General features: G+C 37.3%; 1 protein-coding gene across 2 annotated transcripts; it reads right to left on the reverse strand.

Annotated features, from left to right (window-relative positions):
• Positions 1-885: 885 nt before the first annotated feature.
• On the reverse strand, positions 886-19,972 carry MOR1 (ARM repeat superfamily protein). Of its 2 annotated transcripts, none has more exons than XM_011097959.3 (54): positions 19,554-19,972; positions 19,275-19,380; positions 19,011-19,134; positions 18,159-18,238; positions 17,891-18,068; positions 17,691-17,755; positions 17,105-17,187; positions 16,844-16,929; positions 16,607-16,720; positions 15,275-15,394; positions 14,675-14,777; positions 13,972-14,108; positions 13,516-13,581; positions 13,304-13,421; positions 13,171-13,211; positions 12,202-12,273; positions 11,913-12,017; positions 11,694-11,799; positions 11,129-11,241; positions 10,956-11,043; positions 10,604-10,704; positions 9,518-9,625; positions 9,302-9,407; positions 9,146-9,225; positions 8,915-9,064; positions 8,754-8,829; positions 8,556-8,680; positions 8,365-8,475; positions 8,132-8,281; positions 7,952-8,026; positions 7,781-7,862; positions 7,542-7,669; positions 7,364-7,465; positions 7,206-7,280; positions 6,805-6,900; positions 6,618-6,719; positions 6,214-6,315; positions 5,816-5,998; positions 5,599-5,710; positions 5,357-5,433; positions 5,195-5,274; positions 4,420-4,482; positions 4,149-4,272; positions 3,774-3,896; positions 3,616-3,693; positions 3,286-3,444; positions 3,022-3,180; positions 2,764-2,861; positions 2,512-2,668; positions 2,307-2,426; positions 2,110-2,205; positions 1,916-1,987; positions 1,522-1,816; positions 886-1,436 (listed from the first exon to the last, which is right to left on the reverse strand). In XM_011097959.3, exons 1-54 carry the CDS (start codon positions 19,711-19,713, stop codon positions 1,183-1,185), a joined length of 6,084 nt encoding a protein of 2,027 aa, XP_011096261.2. In that variant the 5' UTR covers positions 19,714-19,972; the 3' UTR covers positions 886-1,182. The 2 variants fall into 2 exon arrangements, with proteins under 2 accessions (XP_011096261.2, XP_011096260.2); XM_011097958.3 differs by having other exon boundaries at positions 1,519-1,816; positions 19,554-19,970.
• Between the last annotated feature and the right edge of the window lie 1,896 nt (positions 19,973-21,868).

Below are 21,868 nucleotides of genomic sequence, written 5' to 3' on the forward strand. Positions count from 1 at the left end.
GGGGGGGGGGGCGGCGAATGGGGCCTTCTACAGCTGGGTGGGGTGACTAGATATGTGAGGGAAGATTCTTGTGGATATGTGTGTTTGTGTAGATATGTTCAGCACTTCAGTCTGGATTTTGTTCTCATTTGTTGGGAGAATAATAATAGTTCTGACCTTGTTGAGGCAACTGAGTTGTAATCAGCTGAGAAGGGCTTATTTTCTTGAAGCAACATATCTCTACTTTGTTTTGCAATTTTATTATCTTTTTCTAAGCGTTTTTAGGACATTGTTTTTATTTGTTCTATGACTCTCTCAGTATATGAAACATGCAGCGGGATCCAATTGTTGCTCCCGGTTCTAGGCTTCTAGCCATCCACCCTTAGGCACGCACACACCAAACACACTCGGGCCCGAACACTCATCCCTGGGTAGGGCTGAAAAATAATCAAATTATTTGATACTCATTTAAAATCGACCGATAAAAACTCGTTTAAACTCAGATTCATAAATTTTAACAAACCAAATTTGAACAAAAAAATTTTGTTCGGCGAACTTTTGAGCTTAGTTCAAGCTCAATTGGATTATAATGCAAAAATAGTAAAATATATTAAAAAATATGAAGTTACTCAAACTCGACTCAAATAGTAATAAAACCAAATTCAAACCCAATTTTTAAAACTCGATAATAATTCAAACAAAAAAATTGAACAATAACGTGTTCGACTCGACTCGGATCATTTACACCCCTATCCTTGGGACCGCCTTTATGCTTAAGACCTCGAGTTTCAGTGAGAAAGTAAAATGTTGAATTTCTTTCTATCAAATATCTCTCAATAATAAACACTTCAAAGCTTTCAATATATACAAAAGCGACAATTAAGGACGGAGAATGGCAAACTGGCGTTGAAAGAGAAGTAATTTCAAGCCATGCATAATTCAAAATCTTTCGAGTTTGGATATAAAAGGCCTGCTTTTGCATGCCTGATATTCGTCGCTACCAATTCAATATACAACTAATACTGCCACACAGTGAGAACTTAGGCAATTCATCTAAAGATCAAAGCTTCTGAAACAAAAATTACTAGAGCATGTGCAGAATCAAGCAGGATTGCCAATAGTACACTCTCGCCATTTACAAAATCAGCACATCATGGGGTACTCTACCGCAATAAAGAATGATAGCAACTTCGTATCCCGTCCCTACAGAGAATCAAATGACCCACTCTTTAAACGTTCCATACGAGCCTGGAGGCCAGATAATGCCTTCTCATCCATAGGAAGAATCCCACCATGCACAGGATTACCACTGCCATGCCCTTCTGTAACAGGAGGATGATTAAGATTCCCATTTACTTGTATCAATGGCCGGCTTCTGGACTCAGGATTCCCAGCAGAAGCTGCTAATTGGATGCTCTTCATCCTCTCCCTAATAGCATCTAATGTTCCATTTGAGACTGCAATGAAAGCACATAATTTGGTGATATCCTCACAAAAAAAAAAAAATAGACTGCAACAGATTAGATTAAATTAACTAACCACCAGATGGTAATCTGTCGTTTCTGGACTCCTCCATGTTCTGCTGTAGCCCTGCTTGCTCATAACTGGAAACTCTTGGAGAGCTGGCATTAACATGCCGGTCATCTTCAGCATACGACGGGGGTAAACTAAAATTTGTTGGTTCAACTCTTGTATTCATATTTCTTGAATCGCTTAATGGGTTTGTATTTACAGGGGATAGAGGGCCGTATCTGGGGGAAAGGTTGAGTGCTGCTGGTGGAGGAGTAGCCAGGGGCACACTCGAAGGTGTCCTCCCTGCGGCTGCATTTCTTTCCATCTGCCAGAGAAACAACATTAAACAGCTCATAACAGGTCACTATATATATCAACTAAATAACACGTCGCTATATATATATATATATATATACACATTAACCTGCGCCAAACCATCTCGAATGTATGTGCGGAAGGCGTCGCTGGCATTTTGCAGCTGAGCAAAAATATCAACCTGAGAGCAAAGTTTGCAAATGAAAGATGAATAGGTGAACATATATAAGGGGCATTCACAGGCTGTACTGAACTGAATAAAAATAAATATAGGACAGATCAATTTCTCTGCAGATTATTTACCTGGGGATATAACTGTGTTATGCGATATAGTTCGTAAAGACCAATCGAGCAAGTTTGCTTGTCACCAATTTTCTTAAATATTGCAGCCAATTCTTGCTGTTATATGAAATCATGTTAGAAACGTAAGAACAACATAGGGCGAAAGCAGAAAGTAACAAGACAAACTTGGTCCGCAACTAACTACAGACCAAAAGTACCTTCAATTGTGCATCCGCAGAGTGTGTTGCAGCAGGCGCTGGGTTGTTGGCAGTCGAGTCACTCCAGTGAGTTTGCCCAACAGGCCCAGTTGGCGTCAACATTCTTGCAGCTGCCAAGGTCTGCTCAATTTCGTTGCGAGTATATGAGGCAATGATTTACAAATTACAAACCAAACAACCAAATAGTCAAGAGTAAGCCATATACCTGGAGATTAAGATCGATGTAGGCAAGGATGATAGGTTGAGGTTGCATGTCAATTGGGACCATGGAAAGATGACCCTTTATGGCGGTTCCACGAAGTTTAACAAGCTCATGCAGAACAGTTTTAACCATGCGAAGCGGTTTGTCATCAGCTCCCGCTCTTCAAGAAATACACATAAAGGAGAAAAACATGTTATTAATACACATTCAGTCACGCGGACCACTACAGCACAGCAAACTAGTTATCAGGTGTACCTCTTCCGTATTTCATCCATTCCTAATTCTTGAAGATATATATGGATGCTCTGAAGGATGCGATCAAGGTCTACATCATATATTGTATTTTGCAAGACCTATATCACATACCAGTGGGACAGATTAAACAAACATTGTATGTACAGATCAAGCCAATAAAACTATACAAAGAACAAAAAAGAAACAATTCCTAACAACATATCCGAATGTTCTACCCAATACCAAAAATCACTAAAAGAAATAAAAAAAAACCCTTACCTTAGTAAGTTTAATTAAACATTTAACGACCAAATCTGAAAATTTCTGATTTCTAATAATGAGAGTCTCATTTGTTGCTGGAGCAGGCCATCTTGATGGATTCAGAGGTCGCAAGAGATTTATAAGCACAACAAATGATGAGGTACGATCGGCATTATCCTGAACTCAAAATCAAATCATGCAAAGAAGCAAATGTAAATATTCTAAAAAGTAAAGATTCGCGCCTGCCCATGCCTTATAGACAACTTTACGGCAAAAGGTTACCAGAATCTTCAACATCAGAACATTCAAAGCTCTCAAAAGTTGACTGCCATCATCCATCTGCGGAACCCTTTCATCCAAAAGCCAGAGCAACAGCTCAGTGATGAGACTATCAAGGGTGCTTTCTTTAACTGCATGAGCAAGTCTCTTGTTCTGAAAAGCCTGCACCAAAAAGAATTGAGACTAAATTGACACAGGTTGACTGGAATAAAGCTATTCTCAATTTTTTAGCTTTGTAAGTTCAAGTCAGAGTCCAAATTTCTTGGTCCAACTTGTACTAAAGTAAGAATCAGGTGCAACATTCATATGATTAATAAAAAGTAGAGCTCCTACCTGCATCAGAGTGTTCAGCACATATTTACAAGACCTAGAAGAGGCACCAGTAAGACTAAAGTCAAAAGTCTTTGCCACCTGCAACAAGAAACACTATTTCTGAGGGGTTCTGATAAATATAACTAGGAGCTGCAAAAGGAGAATAATAGAACACTTGCCTTATTTGCCAAGCATGAAACAAGTCTATCAGCATCTTTTACTATGTCATCCATTGTGCTGCCTTCAGGATCAGCCGTTGCTTGTGCCAACTCATGACATACAACTTTCATTCCTTCTACAGACTGCAGTAAACAAGGCCTCCATTGATAAATACCAAATATCAATCTCTGAGTAACTAAATGCTGGTATGGTATCAAAGAGAAAAATCCAGTTATTTGAGATATCTTCAGCTGGACAAAGTTGGGAAGTTATGGAAAAGAGATCTCGGTATCATTCAAGCATTTGGCCATAATGTCTATAATAATAGTACTTAATAATTTCTACATCATTGGCATAAACTCCTAAGCTTCTCCACATATGTATGCAAAGCCAACCTGCTCTGGAGAACCATATGCTATAATGTCTAAAGCTTCATTCCAGTCTGTGGGGCCCACACCAGAATATGTTCGAGTGATCGGCAGTCTCTCTGTGTGAACTTCAGAATGACCATAATTCTCCCTATAACAAAAGATCATAATAATAAAGTTGAAGCAAGCTGAGTAAGACTGGTCCTGTATTACGAAAAGGACGTGCTCAAGGCAAAGTAGTGGACCACTGAGTGCATGTGCTTGTACAGAATATATGTAAGTAAAAAGAATCAAATACCGATTCAAGATTGGGACAGTTGTAGACCGAGACACTTCCCCACTTTGCTCGGCAGGTTCAGACCTGCAGGTCATTGAAACCAAGAAGTTGCAAAATCATAAGTGAAAAGAATAATATGTTAAGTGTTCTTTCCTTCAGGACCAAATGATAGAGGCAAGACAATAACTTAACCACAAAATCATTAAGGCATGCTTGGCCTTAATGGAACGAGTTGGAATCGGTTTCATGAGATTTTCATCATATCACATGTACTTTAAAAATATATTTGCATTCTAGAGTATCTACATATTCTCTGATACTTGCTCCTTGCACATGTTTTTATATCATTCCCTGTGACTAGATTATATGGCTTGAAAATTGAATTGGTCAAGGAAAGAGAGCAACAGAGGACCTTTGGTGATATTAGTTCAGAGTGTCTGCAGTGAGTAAATTGAAGGAAAACCTTGACTTTTAGTATGTAAGCCACAGAGCTCACACACAGAAGCCGGCGTCCAGTTGTTTCTGGTAAACCTTACTTTGCAAGCTAATAAGCTTTTAAATGGAAACTTCACCTACCACTTCAAACCACAGCTAATGAGCTGAACGAGACAATAATTACTTCCCTTTCCGGATCAAAGATATCCCTCTTAAATTAAGATAATAATTTCTAGGCTAAAAATTGATAATGGAATGTGCAATAAATAAAAATAATAGCATTCTTAACCTTTTGAACACACCAAGAGATTGCTCAAAGTTCTGTATGGTAAAAGCAACAACTTTTTAGAACAAAGCATACCCATTATCCCTCACTGAACGCCTTAGGGCAGCTCTAGCTTCCCCTGGCCTGCCTTCTTTTCTCTTCTCCATCTCTCGGGCCTGAGCAATACAAATAAGTATAGTGACTGTAGAAGGGGGAAAAGGAAACAGAAGTAAACGCAGAGCACGAAGATGTTCAAACCTTCCACTTAAATCTATCATCCAACATACTTCTTTGTGCCTCATTAAGCTTTCCAACAAATCTCCAAATGTCATCACCTATTGCATGTATTAATTTGCATATGAGACAACAAAAAATGAAAAACATGAATTTGTACCTATTTAATGATGCTGGAGCCCCCACCAATTTGAAGAGATTGAAAAGCTATTTGTACCAACAAGAAGTCTAAACTTTCACCATTCTATCTGCAGTTAGTAACTTACCAAGAATCTTGTATCCAGTTGCCAATGTATTTAAAGCTGCTTTCCTAGTGTCACCATCTCGTTCAGCAGTTAAGCAAGCAACAATTTGCAAGGACTTTAATTGCCCACTTATCTGATACAAGAAAACAAGTACAGCATATCAAAACAGGAAAAACATTAAGAGTTGAGATGATGATAAATAATGATAACCACAATACAATGGCACATTAAGAGTTACCTCAGCTACGTAATTATCCAGCAAAAATCCAACAAGATCAGCACACTCAATCCTTGTTCTGTTGTTTCTAGAACGCAAGCCTTCCAAAATATAAGGAAAAGTTTTTGCGGGTGAATATGCATGGATAATTTGTTTCATCAATTCCCGCATTTTTTCTCGTACTTTTTCAATGTTGTGTCCAGACTGCAGCCAAACGTAATAGCCATTAGATAAAGAAAAACCAAATACATTCAGATAAAGAATATATAGAAGAATCATTGTCAATCATGAAAAATGAAAGCAAATTAAAATAAAAATTATTCCATTATGAAGCAATCACAGGCATTAGCAGCCATCAAATTAAAGAAAGGAAAATCCTACAAAAGGAAGGCTCTTCTAACAGTTAACAGGACTCTTACCTTCTCAATCAAACAAGGAAGAAAAATTGCAGCCTCTGCTTCAGTCATAGTGTAACCCTCATTCCTTAACATCTCCAGGAGTTCAGGAAGAAACTCCAGCACCTTAACAATGTTGTGGATAAACGTAAGTGGCGAAAAGTGAGTGACAGTAGGAAAAAGAAAAGACAAGAAAAGAACATATATTAGAAGAAAAAAGAACAAAAGTATTCAATGTGATATAAGACTGAGCCAATAAGATAATAGAATATTGGATCAGAATATTCCTTGTAAGATAATTATTAATTTATAGTTTGCCAAACTAGAATAAATATTAAAGTACCCAGTTTACGAAATGAGATGTTTTGTGGAACATGATAGCGGGCACTACTAACAATTGACACTTGAGAAGCTATATATACATGTACCTTTAGTAAGCATGATGTATTTGATTCGCAGAACCTCAGCACGAACCACCTCAAGAGTATATCCAAGACTTCAATTAACTCCTTTCCAATTGATGGAAGAGCCTGGAATGCCAATAAGAATGCCAGGTCAAACAAGAGCCCGTTCAGATGCCATGTTAACAAAACCATGAAATTACACTAAAAGAACCTTCTGCAGCATCTCAATCCCATCAACTTGCTTCTTAAAGTCTGTGCTTAGCAACCTTCGATGCAAATCCTCTCTAAAGTACTTCATAATATCATTCTGTTGAAAAGTAAGTAGAAGCATTTACTAACATCAAGAGGATAAATATTTCAGGTGCAATAATTTGATCAAGCGCCTTAATTGCATCCTGACATTGAGATCAATAAAACAGATCAAGACCTTATTCCTATACTACAACAACTAACAATCACAAGAGTAGACGAAAAACAAAGGTTCTGAAAGCTCTATAATCCCTATTCATCTTGATAAGTATGCTAGTCCAAGTAATAATAAGAACCAAGCAACAGATGCTCAAGCAGAAAGGATAGAGCATAGAATCAAGCAACAGATGCTCAAGCAGAAACCTCAAGATCTTGAATTTGCTCTAAACGTAATTCTTCAAACTTGAATCTGCGCACGACCATTCTCTCTCGATCATCCTGCATAACAATCAGTCAGTTCACATATGTAGTATGTATGGAATAGTTAAGCTATTGTATATCAACTGCCAAAGTTTTCATACCTTGTTTGAGTCCTTCACATTGAGCAAAGCGTGTGACTGAATGTTGGTGTCCTGAACAGACATGATTGAGTCTTGTCTTGGTCCCTTGGTAGGAACAGCTCTCTACAAGAACAGGATATTGATCAACATATATGCCATGATTCAAAAAATTAAGCAATTCAACCACATGAAAACATACTGAAGATGCAACTCTGTTCCCATGCCGTGATGAAGATGCACGATCTCCATAAGCATTGGACTTTCCAACCTTTGAGCTGGTTTTGGATGCTATGCCTGCTGAAATCGATCTACCAGTTTCGAAATTTTCTGCGAGCCCACAGGCAGCCATAAAATTCAATGAAGGGATTCGCAAGATAGAAAAACCCTTTTATCTTTTCGATGGGAGTTGGGTCGAGCTAGAGCACAAAAATAGAATACCTTGAAAAGCCCCATATGGTTTCAGTCGTTCAACAACAATAGCTAAAGCAGAACCTTGTATATCTTTCAAATTTTTTGTCACCTACACGAGGAACAAAATCGATCAAACTATGATCCCTGGTGGAGTCAAAAGATCCCTAACAAAGCTTCAGAACTTCGCGGCACACATACCATTTCATGTCCACAAACCCTCAATATTTCATTAAAGAATGCTTCAGCAGCTTTACGAACATCTGCTGATTTATCCTGGAAAGTTAACCATACAAATATCATGAGAAAAATTGATATAGAGGCAAATGCCAACCAGTGAAAACTATACAGGACAAGTTTAACTTTGCGGGAGAAAAATACCGTCATAGCAGATGCAGAGGGTTTTAGCAGATGTATAGCATCAGGAAAATCGGACAATCCAGCAAGTTGTCTTGACAACCAGTCAAAAAGATCCTTGCGCCCTTCCGCACCAAGCTTAGTGTCCGTGAGAGCAGCGGTTACATAAGGGACCTAAAGGGAAGAAAATGCAACAAGGTTAACAATACATGAAACAAGGATGGAAGGAAAAAGAATTTCTGAAGTGTAAGGTTGACCATTTTGTCGAGATGAGCAGCAGCAAGCCAAGAGTCTAAAGTACTCAAGGTGCACTCTCGCATTTGCTTTTTATTGTCGCCAAGGCATTTCAGAACATCCGAAAGAATGCCCTGCATGAACCATATCAATGTAAATTATCTAACTAAACTTTAAGACAAAATGATAATAGACTATATTTGAGAAAATGAACCTTGCTTGACTTCTCAACCGGCGGTCCCATTGCAGATGCAAGAGCACCAATTGTAGACAACGTTGCTATAATCAAATTCTTGTTGCTGTCGTGTAAACGACTTTTAAGAGCTCCAAATAACTCTCCTGGAAGCATGAAAATGAGTTAACACATTATACAGAATCCCAATAGATTCCAATCCAGAATAAGGAATTATACCAGTTCCAGTTGGTTGTATACGCCTGTTGGCCTCTTCCAGAATTTTATTTACACTTTCAATAGACTCCAAGCGAATCTAGGACAAACACAAAGAAAAGTCAGCATGACCTCTTTAAATATTTTACTGACTTGATGTCTATCTCTACTATACGTAATCACACCTTCCAGTCTGAACTCTCCAGGCCTTTTAACAAAGTGGGGGTGATTTTCTCACTAATATCTTCACGTGGAAGACCGTCTACACCACCAGCAGCCATGGATGATGTAGAATCACTTACTTTCACAGTCTTCTTAGGAGCTGCAGATGCTCCCTGCATACCAATAATAAAGTAGTGAAGGCCAAACCAGATAGATGCCTGTGAGAAGACAGTTAAACACCAACCAAGGATTACCTCAAACGGATTTTTGTCATACTCCGCGTCAAGGGCACTTAAAAGAGCAGGTTTAACATCTGAGAGGAACGCCTTAATATCTATAAGGAGAGTAGTTGTCAGTCCCTGTTAACATCTGAATAACATGATAAAATAACAGACAGAAACTTTTATTACCAGGACCAACAAACTTGTGTAAAGCACCAATTAGCTTAATGGTAGCATTTCTAGTTGCAGCAGCACTAGATTGTAAACCAATGTCCTTGCAGAAATCAATTAAATCCTGTGATAAGAAAAAGAAAGTACATCTTAATATAATCTTCATGAAGCAATTTCTGAAAGAAACAAAATCAGAAGCAAAAATTAGAATTTGTCCAAAGGAGCTTCAAGCACCTTCAGTTTAATATATGAAATACCAAAGTCCTCTATTGCAGTAACCATCCACAATAGGCCTTCACTTAGAACCTTGGGATTCTTGTGCTCTTTCATGATTTTATACAGCTGAAACCGAATAATAGCAAGGAATTAGCTCAAATGTGCTTACAGAAAATAAAGAGTTCCAATGATATTGAACAACGTGCCAATCCTACCAATATTAGAAAATGAAAAAAATATCACCTCACCTTCCGAAAAATGGACCACTTTTTCCATAAATCTATATTAGTTCAGTTATGCTTGTCATTGACAGTTTCAGAAACTACCCAAGCAAGTCATCGACATGACTTAAACCGCTACATAGAAGAGGTTGACCATTAACTGCAGTCCTTTTTCATGATTACCCTTTTCCCCATAGAAAATGCATGTGCAACTTAAGAAGTAAGGGTGCACTTTACCACTTTTCAGATCAGAAAAACCAACTGCCCGACAACACAGAAAATATCCAATTACCCATGAAAACATATTTTTCTTGGGGTTTGAAAATCCAATAATAGCAGTATGACATCGACTAAGATCTACCTCTCAATCTATTTGATTGATAAAAAAAGTAAGAACCACAAATACTAAGTAGTTGCAATTTCACCCAACATTTGTGATGACGAAATGCCGGAAAGTCATAGACAAAGACAAAATGGAATTGCGGGTGTTTATCTTCCTCCTTCAGTATAGTTTGCGGCATTCTGGTGTTTAGTTTGCCCATTACAAATGTGGAATAAATGCTAATGTAAGGGATGTCATTTGCTGCAATAAGTTGCTGCAGGAATGGTGACCAACGTTGGGAAAATCAGCAGGAAAAAAGAATGTCGAGTACTTTCTTTCTTTCTTTCTCATCTCAGATTCACCAGCAGAGTATTCCAGGCAATCTTTTATTAGATGTGGAATAGGAAGGTGAAACAAAAACAAAGAAGAAAACGTCGAGAGAGACTTGTTCAAATTCTCAAGGTTATACAACAATTTTTCACCGTACAAGACACTTGAAGTTGAAGGAAGAAGGCAAAATAGTTTCCCCTACACAGGCAATATTGTCAGTTGTATACTTACCCTCTCAAATATAAACCCTGGTCCCGCAGCTTCACAAAAAGTAGTAAGGCATTTCATGGCCTGAGTACGAGTCTTGATGTCAGCAACTCTTTCACTAATACCTGTCGACAAGTCAAAAGTGTAGATAAAGGAAATTGCTAAAAGCAAGTAAGTTTAGGCCACAAGCAAACGAGGAAATAACAATTTTAGATGTCAAAACAGCCACATGCAAAACCATTGTTGACTACAAGCAAATAGGTGTAGGAAAAAGGAGAACAACTAGAAGAACAAGAATAGTCAAGCAAATTATTAATAGGAATAATACCAAAACAAACTATATTATCATGGTAGTAGTTGTACTAGAAATACAGACCTAAAAGGCAAAGCACAACACATTTTTTGGGAAACTTCAACGCGGTTGATGCTATGTGTGTAATAATATCAATAAGCTGCTGCTGGACCTGCTCATCAACATGATGCAGAAGATGAGCCAACTCATTCAAGCAAGCAGTACACCAATTAGAGCTTGTGCTTTCAATCTTTTACCTGAACATTTTTCTCATTCCAGCCAGGAACAACACAAAGTAAGCGGATCAAAACCTCAACTGATGGATTCAGGTCGTTGAGTGCTTCCACTTGCTCTTTGAAAGACACAATAGCTGCAACAAACATTTATGAAAATATAACTCCACATTTTAGTCAGAAGCAAAACTAAATTTGTAAGAGGCAGTCCATTTTGAGAATTACTTCAAAAATTGGTTAAAATGGACATAATTCACCACCAAAGATTAAATGTGCAGAACCAGAAGCATTATCTTGACCCACAAGAAACAAACAATAGAGAAAGGAGCTGAAAAGCACAAACATTCACCTAAAGTAACAAGAGTCTGATCGCGACAAATTGGATTGAAGTATAAGATTTCTCTCCATGGAAAAACACGAGGCTTTGTATGAATGAAAACATGCATTCTTAGCTAAGTTTTGTCCAAAACAACCAAAATGAATCATCAATGCAAATTCATAATTCAATGATAAAATATCATCCAACTTTGAACCAAGTAAGCTGATAACTAAAAGTCAACAAGTTAAGCAGCAATTTAAAGATGTAAACCTTCAAGTCGTTCTTTCCACACAGCACTTTTTAGCTGAGTAATCGTCTCTGCTTGTATAAGGGATCCTAATCTGTTCTCAATCTCTTCCAAACTCATTTCTGCTGGCTGTAAAAACAAGTGCATCATGTAACCGAACAAATGACATCCTGGAGTTTCCAACTATACCATCTAATCATGGCACAAAAGGTAGAGTGAAGAATAAACATGTTGAATTTTACCTCGATGTCTTCCTGTTCCACAGGCTTAGAAACTTTTGATTGCCCTCCATCACTTTTCTTGTTGGTACCAGCTTTGGCAGAGGAAGCTTTCTTTGTAGCAGCAGGCTGAACAATCAGAAGCATAGCACAAACAAAGGGAAAGTCCGGTCATCAATAGCCATGCAAGCATCAGTGGGCAAAACTATGTTTAGGACCAGTGCTCTGTGTTTTACTTTTTATGTTTGGAAGGAAATTTGCCAACAATGGCCAACACCAACAGGAAGTGGGATTGTTTAAAGATGTAACTTACAGCTACATTAGTAGGTTTCTTCCCACTAAGCATGCTAGCTGCTGATCTTCTAACAAATGATCCATCAGAGGCCTGCATCAAGAGAACATTAAAGCAAAAACCATTCAACATAAAGCTAATTCACGTCATACCTCATATAAGAACAGAAGATGCCTTCAGAAAATTACTGCAAAGGGATTTGATCATCAATGATCACAGAATGATAAACAGAAAATTGGGAGCTTTGATTTTTTGAGAAGAAAGCTTGTACCAAGTTGCCACACGAAAAGCTTGTAAATTACTGAACAATGTAAAAGGTTAAAAAGCCATTCTGCAAGAAGCCCAAATATGTGAAGACCTCAAGCTTTCTTCAGGACACAGTATTTGTAGAATGACAAGAAAAAGAGGTGTTGAAATTCCCTTTTTCAGTGAGAATGGGATAGAAAATTACTAGTCGCTAACAACATATATAGCAGGAGAAGTTTTCCAAGAATTCCTTGGGTCTCATATTAAAAAGTTGGTCTATGCATATAAAGGATGGCATAGTGATTTCTGTTTCCCTTACCAGCATTTAGTGGAGGGAAAACAACTTCAATTTCTTTAAAATAATGAATTTTCAGGGAAACATGACCTGCATGTGCAAACTCTTGGAGGAACCATTTGCTCCAGAAATAAACACTCTAATCCACCTTAAGTCCTTATACCAGAGGCCAAGCGTCTAAGCCAGGCTCTAAAATCACAACTGCTTAAGATGGGCACATGTTGGATGCAGTGGTATGCATAAGTTGCGGGCAGAATGAAGCAAACAATCAAGCTGTGGCCTAATTGTATATGCAAGGAGATTGTTGAACCAGAAAATAGATGTCAAAGAATTAACAATTTCTTCCCCATGCCAGATTAAACTATCTCCATTATTTCTTCATGAGATGGTTCTGTCAATTGGAGTCCAAGAAACAATGGAAACCTAATTTGGATAGAAATCCTACTGACCTCTGCATGAGCCATACCTCCACCAGAAGACTGAACTGCAGCTGAAATTATTGTAAAAGAAAAACATAATGAAATAAATAACACAGAACAGTATCAGATGAATCACCGAAAATGACAAAAATTCAATCAAAACCTGAGCTTGTTGATGTTGATGGATCCCCTGTCGAACCCCCAATCATTTCAGATAACTTCTTTTTCCTAACATCATCCAGTTTTTCCAGTGACTTCTCCAATGGTCTCATACCAACCATCTAAAGAAGTCAAAACAGTTAGATAGTCACATCAACAGGGGAACGTCGGAAAAACTTGGACAAATGGACAAACAAACATCCTCATAAAGAACACCTTAGCAATAGCTGCTAAAGCTGAGAAAGCTGCATCCCTCACTTCAGGTGTCCCATCATTAAGGCACTGCATAATTCGAAAAGGTTCAATATAGGGTTTGACAAGAAATTACAAATGCAAAATGATATAAACGACATGTTCAAAGAATTAAATAGACCAAAATAGCTGTTACAAAAGGAATAGCTGCAATTATATAAACAGAATTCCATTCCTGACTTCATAATTTGCATATATAGCTTCTCATTGCAGTCAAAAACCATGCGGATGGACATTTGCATATGTGAATTATAGCGATTATTTACCAATGAAATCTATTTGAACATGCACTTTTCCTTCACACTGGAGACAAATCAATATCAAATTGCACAAAAATGAAAACAGTTGACTAAAAAGAATTAAAGCTAATACAAAACTCTCGCATGTATGGCACACAAACTCCGGCATCTATTTACCAACCTCCATGCAAATCGGAACATATTCCTTGTGCACTTTAAGTATGGCTGCCTTGTTACTTGTCTCAATACAATATGTGACCCAGTTCAACGTCAATGATCTTACAAGAGGAACTTTATTTTTCACTGCTGTTTTAACATCTGCAAGAGAACAAGTTATTTCAGAAGATTGAAATTCTGCACCGCTTTGTATGCACGCTACCTTCAGCCAGGAATGTCTTTAGTGAGAAAAAAAATAGGCAGTACATCTCAGGTGATTCAAAGATAAAGTGGACTGCTATAGATTTTACAGCAAAGGACTAAAACTATCAGAATATATGTCTAGATTCATGAGAAACTGGAAAGTTATTCCTACAACACCTTACTGACTTTACATAGCATGAAATGCACCTGCAACAAAATTACAAGATATCATGTTCGTTACAACCAAGGAGAACATAATGATTGCAGAGATGCAAATTAGCGAGCGATTGTCATGAAATAACAGAAACCAAGATACTGATGTCCAACATGCAGCAAGACAACTACAAGAGACCAAATAGGTAAATAGAAAAAAAATGAGCAAAACAATATGACACATACCAGCTTATGTAGATACATAACAAGAACAAGAAATCTAAATGTAGCCAAAGACTGATTCAGCGGAAACTATCACTTGTAACAATACACAATAAAAATTGAAAACAGATATGAGTTACAAATCCTGCCTTCAATAATATCAGTGAGATTTAAACATCCTGACTTGTGCATTGCTTGAAGAGTTTGAGTCAGAGCGTCTGTCAAAGACTGTTTCTTCTCCTTCAGTTTTTCCTACAATAATCACAGATCAAAGCTCAATTAAGTCAATATCGAACTTAACACAAAGTAGCAAGTGCCACAGAAACTTGTCCAGGCTTTATGGCAGCGCAGCTACACGATGCAGCAGGCCAACAAAAGAACTTACCAAACACTAGTAGCTAAGGTATATTAAAAAGTTTGATTTTTTCTGGGACATCAAATCCTAGATCTTAAATGAACTAAGTACAGAATCTGTAACTAAATGGAAGACTTAATGCCACATGGATCCATCAAAACCCAAAAGGCTAAATCACCCTCATTACACATCTACGCTTTGCCAATCATTGTTGAGAAGTTATGAAACTTATCCTCCATATCCCACCTTCTCCCAGGCCCTTTTCGCATATATTTCTACTCAGCGGAACTCAGCAATGGTAGTAAGGTGCAAGAATACTTTCTAAAATATCCTTAGACCAAGTCTACTATTGCAGACCACTTTACAACAAATACATTCACAATAGTATACTAACCAGTAGAACAGGTAACAGAAAGCGAGAATTTCCTGAGAAATGGGTTCTCAGGCCCCTGGCAAGATTTCCCAGTGCTTGGATAGCTTCAACTGCAACAGCAATGTTCACATCTGTAATAAGCTGCAAAGTTCACAAGCATAATGTAATCACTGGACAGATCAATTGATTGCCGTTCCCAAAGTTGAGGTGACAAAGGAAGATCAAATGCAAAAGTGATGCATTAAACATCATGATACGAATAGAATAGAATTAAAAGTAATCATAGACCCATATGCTTCAATCCAGTCCTTGAGAAACACAAAGTAATCGGCAAAATTAAAAATTGGACCAGTCTAAATCCAAACAAAGGTCTTGTATGCTTTATGTTTGGACAAATCCGTTAAAAATTCACTTTCTTGGCAATTTATGGTCCATTTACTTCATAACACAGAGCAAAATGAATTTCAGTGAACTTTGCACATGGATTGCTCGATATATCAATATAATATCAGCGTATTTTATCTTAGGCTGCTATTTTTGCCCTAAAAAATCAGCTGAGTAAGAATTATACTTTATCTCCTCCAAATCCACATGCCTATACTCCTATCCCTGTGTTGCATATTTCTTTTCTCGCACTGTTGCAGCAACATATCCAAATTGTATGCAGTGCGACATTACGCATACCAGTCATCATCATCATAGTGTTTATCCTTTCAATCCACTGCCACCAGTATGCCTTAACAACAAATATTTGACTTATTCATTACAATTCATCTCTTAACCATCATTCATCCCCTTCATACCACATAAGAGTTGTCAAAACAACTCATAAAACACGATATTTGTTAACAATACACATTCTTTAATCCCAGAAACAATAACAGAATGGCAATGGAATAAAGAAAAACCTGCATGAAGCACCAACTCTTCTCTTCAAAAAAGTTTACCTATGAACTAATTTTACGACCAAGAACAAAGTGGCTCTAAGCAGTTTTCTTTATTGCCTAGATCTTACCACTAGACTTGAAGTAAACCAGGTTACTCGTATGCTTACACTATTATCTTGTCTCGAGACAACCCAGTGTCACCCATTTTATAAACTCACTCGACCAACACACTACTGAAAAAGAATTCTAACTGTTGTATTATCTTCTAGTTGAGTCACTTTGTCTGATTGCAACCAAAATGAATCAATGTGCAGAAATGAGAAGAATACTTTCATCTAATCTTGACCAGTAAAAGGCCCAGCCACCCAAACAAAGCAATATGACCCAAATACTCGAGTAAGTGACACAGCAACACCAAAACATATATTATAAACTAAAAAATACACAAGGCAAAACCAATGCAGACCTTTTTTAAGGTTCGACAAACTTCAGCAAAATCTCCAGGAGCAATCCTTTTAGTAGAGGCAAGTTTGGTTAATTCAGCAACGGCGTCTTTTCGCTCAGACCATTTTGTAGCTTTCTGAAATACAAATACAACAGAGACTACCATAAGCAAAACTCATTCCAATATAGTAACATCAGGAGGTCATGAGAACTCGTAAATATTGCAATACTATAAATGATTGACCAGAATGTTACTTACCACTCCTTCCCAAAATCCAGACTTCTCCAGAGGGGTCAAGATATCAACTGGATCAACAAGTTCATATTCATCTATCTCCTGAGGAACTGACATAGAACACATGTCAGACCAGGAAAGTACAATGAAAAAAGAACCAGGCTAAAAGAGTAGGTAACGAAATAGCATCATCATTGCTGATGGGGAGCTCGACAATTAGCTTAAGATGCCTGCACCAGAAACATTGCTGAATTAGAGACACAGTTCAGCCCAGTAAGAACATACCATCAGCTGCATTTTCTTCAGCAGGACCAGATGCCGTAACCTCAGAAACAGCTTCTATTTCTGGCTCCTTGTCCTGCTCAGACCTGACAAAGTGCAAATGAATAAGTAAATAAAGATTGTTAACACAGAAGTACTTGACGCTGAAAGCTGGATCTGACATATTATGGTAGGAATAGAATATCCAAATAAACTTGCATTTCTATCAGAAATCAAGCTTCTAAAATCCAGTCATTTAAAAAGATAACCAAATAGAATCAGAGTCCAGCAGTTGGGCATGCTTGTTGCATAATAAGGAAAGACATTGAAATTAAACACCTAATGTAGTCAGTGGAACATTATGCCATAGATGCAAGAAAACTCAGAAAGACCAAGAACATCAGAGTCCAACCCACAAATGGAGACTGAAGTACCAAAGGAATACACTTCCAACTCTCAGTCAAATCAATAAATCAAATATCCATTAGATAAAGACCACACGAACACAGGTTTATCTCACAAGCGAAAAAGTAACAAAGATCTCCTCTAAAATCAACATCAGATCCTAATTGTCATATATTGCTGATGGAAAAGAGAGGGAATCAATCACCTAATTTTGCGGGTTGGTTTTGCAGTTCCACTTACATTAGCAAGCTCCGCCTCCAACTCTTTTTTCTTAAGTACAACACAACATGGAAGAATAAGTAAAAGAGCGGTATAAGAAATAAAGATAAGTACCGACTTACCAAAAAAGTATCAGATAAGTAAGAGAGAGAGAGGGAGAGAAATTACAAATTTAAATTGGCATACCATTGTATCTCGCATCTTTTCAAACAATATAGATTTGACAGGGTCTTTTCCTATCCAACGACAAAGCTCTAGTGTCAGCCCTTTTGAAGAAGCACGAACATTCTGATCTTGATGATCAAAAAGCTCAGGTAGCATCTTCAGTATTCTTTTAGGCGGCACTATCTTTGAGCCAAATTCACTGATTCATTATCCACCCAAATGTCATTATAATGCAGAACGACAGGCAAATTGTTGGAGTCAATTATGGATAACAGCATTATTTGCACACCTTAATGCCTGAAACATGACATCTATTGCAGGGACAACCGCTTTGGCAACTTTATTTTTTATTGCTTTCTCCATAGCATCCTACAAAGTATAGATTGCTCATTCAATTAGGAGTATCAAAAAATGAATGCAACATTCGAAAGCAATGAATATGAGCAAAATATAGCATATAGATTTTGAAGTCAGTTTGACACGTATTAAAAGATTATTCAAGTAAGTCTTAGCAGTGAACAGAAGTGATTCAGACAAAATGAAAAGAACTGCATATAACCAGCCAAGAAAAGAAGGCCAACTTGCTTACATTTTTTATCCACTTTCCAAATATTTAGCTCATGAAACAAGTCATTCATGTCAGCAAGTAAGTACCACCAAAAGAAAAATAGCAAGCGTCTCATAAGACTAGCAGGTACAGAATCTTTTGGCAGATAAAAACCTAGTCTGGAAATCCATTTCGTCAAAGAGCAATAACTGGCATGTAGTTTCCTGACTCAATGTTCAAAACACCGGAGAAATTCAGCAGGTAAGCTCCAGCAGAATAAGAAATCAAATAGTAGAAGTTCTCCTCAACAAAATAACCATAAATTTGCAACTAAATTGCTTATAGGTGAATGGAGATCCTAGTTCTTGGATTACAACTAGTCATTGTTTTATCAACCGAGCCCAGATTTTAATGCCTTGTGGTGCATATCAATATTATCATATTCACTTCTCCCATGTAATGAGACTAACTTCGGCAGCTAATCTTGCTGAATGCCCCCTTGCAACAGCCAGCATATTATAGTACACATAAAATTATAGCATTATTAAACTAAAGTGTTAGTACGAATGTGTAGCATCTTGAATCGACACGTACCAGGAAAGCTTCAACAGCCTCCAGCTCTACCCATAGCATAAAGACCATCTGTGCCTTCTCTACTGTTTTAGGCCTTCCAGTCAGACATTTCGCCACTATTGCATCGCATACCTCTTTCGCATATCTAAACCCACGACAAAGCCAAAAATAAATAAGTGAATATTACGTTTGATAATTTCAAACTTTGCAATCACAATTAAATGACAAGGAATTAAGTGAACTTGACGGATAAAATCCAACCAAAAATAAGTTTCAACAATATACCTTCCAGCATCAGCATCTGCAGCCTTTAAATACGCAATGAGTGCATCCAAAGCCTTCTCCTGCACGGGGGCATTAGAATCCGCCACAGTCTTCCTGAAAAACGGACCTAACCAGAAATTCCAAGATTAAAAGAAAAAAAAATACTAGAATAATTCAAAAACGCCAGGATCCACGCACATTACACTTATCACATTCATCAGTTTCTTCGACAGACAGCTACACAACTATCAAGCATCACAAGAAATCAGATCTACCACAAAAATCAAACTAAATTCTCACCAAATTCACGGAGTCGCGGGTCCTTGGGATCCGAGATGGAGTCGCAAACGGCTGCCAAATCGATATTCGCATCATTCCTCACTTTCCAATTCTTGTGCGTCAATCGATCCTCCCATGGCAATTTCTTCGCCTCCTTCAATAACTTCTCATCCTCCGACATTTCCTATTTCGTTCGATAAATACCAACAACAAAAAAAAAAAAAAGTTGCTTCCAAATCTGGCGATGTGTATATATAAAACAAACGGGAATGAGACGACGACGCCGGAATGCTCTCGTCCTTCACCGCTTCGCCTGTGTATCCACTCAGCCGAGTGCCGGCGAGTCTGTATGGAGGGTTGAGTGTGGGGGGGTGGGGTGCGTACGATAAAATCTATATCTTTTTTCCTTTCGCTCATTCAAAAAAATAAAAGAAAACAAAAAACACGAAGGAGAGGAAAAGAGAGAGCTAATTTTATGTTTTACGTTTCGGGACAGGAAAGAAACTCTTTTATACAATCGCGTGAAAACAAACCCCCAACGGATAGTCTACGCGTGGAGGATCGGGCCAGTTATATGGCGGTTTAGTGTTAGGGTTCCGAAAAAGCGCGTGGTTGGGGTTGGCTTCATCTGTTGTGGTTGAGCGGTGTAATTTGAAGGGGACTGGAGCGGGGCCCACTGGAGGAGCGGAGAGAAGACAAAGTGCTTGTAAAATATTTGCAATTCAAATTTATACCAACGGGGTTAATTAAGTGTGGAGAGGGTATCTCCTGCGACACCCTCCACGCTATTGATTTTGCACCGCCGTCGATGGGTCGAGGTCATCACCAAGCTCAATCATTGGATTCAAGAATTTGATCCAACTGCTGTAAGGGGATACACGTGTACAGGGCGGATGAGGTGAGCGTACGGCGTCGTGATTACATTTACTCCGCCGGCACGTTGACTCCCCGTTAATTAAACGGCTATTTTTATTTCAAATCAACGACTATTTTAGTATCAGATCAAAAAAAATAAACGACTATTTACAAAATGTGAAGGACATTTAACTTTTACTTTTTTTACATGAAAAACATTTAATGATGATATTTGGTGTGTTTGCCGGAATTTTTTATTGGATTCCAATGTATTCGTTTTACTATATTTGGAGCATAAATGCATTTTAATATTTTTTGGTATTTAATATTGTTGTTTTTTTAATTTTTTTTGCTTAAAATTTATTGGGACAATGAATATGTATTATACTTTTTCAAATGAGCTGAATATACTTTGATTTCTCCGATAAAAGATCTAAAAGTCACAAAATCGTTAGGATTACATTGGGAATACACCAATTATAGTTCTATAATATTTTTAGGCCTGACTTAAATAATTATCATTAAACTCAAAAATGCTAAGATAAAAGTAGTTGTACCAGAAGCATGAAAAGATGGATATTCATAAATGAGTGATTTTTATGTGAACCATATTTTATGAAATTATCGATTCAGATACAATGAATTTACGAATATTAGGGTTTGGGCGGCCCTGAAAAAAATTATGCATATATTTTCTTAAATTGAGCTAAGAGTATAAGATTTGACACGATATCTAGAAAATAACTATATTATTGATGCAGATATCTCTAACTTTTGCCTTTTTAATCAAACCCCCTTGAAAAGTCGATAAATCTTTAGTACTGCTCTAAATTACTCTAGTTATTTAAGTACGTGTGTATATGAAAATATTATTAACGTGTGATTTTAGAATTAGGATTACTACTACATTAAAAATGACAACGTTTTTATTCTTTATTTTAGTTGGTCCCATGAAACATTTGATTTTCGTTATCACAATAGTTGGACAAGGACATTTATCCCCAAAATATGAATAAAACAAACTATAGCTATACCTAACTATGTTCCTTAGGCATTTTTATTTATGTCTTGTTGTTTATTAGATCTTATACTGCAATAAACTTAGAGGGTTGGATTAAATTATTTAAGACATATGTGAAGCAACTGCATTTCCCATTATCCTTATTGATACAAAATTTCGTGTTTATTAAAATAATTAATAAGATAAAAAAATATGAAGACGCAATATAATTTATTGATTTAGATGAAGAGGTGGAATAATATTTGTTGAAAGTTAATCTCCTGATTATTCGCTCAAATGTTGATCTAAGGGTTTAAAACTTGTTTTTGAATATGAATGTGTAATCTCTCTGAATTTATGGAGCAAACCGCATGTCAAATTGAAATTCAGTATCAGGGGCCGTAGTGTTTCATTGTTGTAGAGAGTTTTGGACTAGGCTCATTTGATTTGTTGTATTGTATGGAATGATTTGCGTGTAATG

This window comes from Sesamum indicum, linkage group LG12 (genome assembly GCF_026168435.1).
Source record: "Sesamum indicum cultivar Baizhima isolate 11 linkage group LG12, ASM2616843v1, whole genome shotgun sequence".
NCBI lineage: Eukaryota > Viridiplantae > Streptophyta > Magnoliopsida > Lamiales > Pedaliaceae > Sesamum > Sesamum indicum.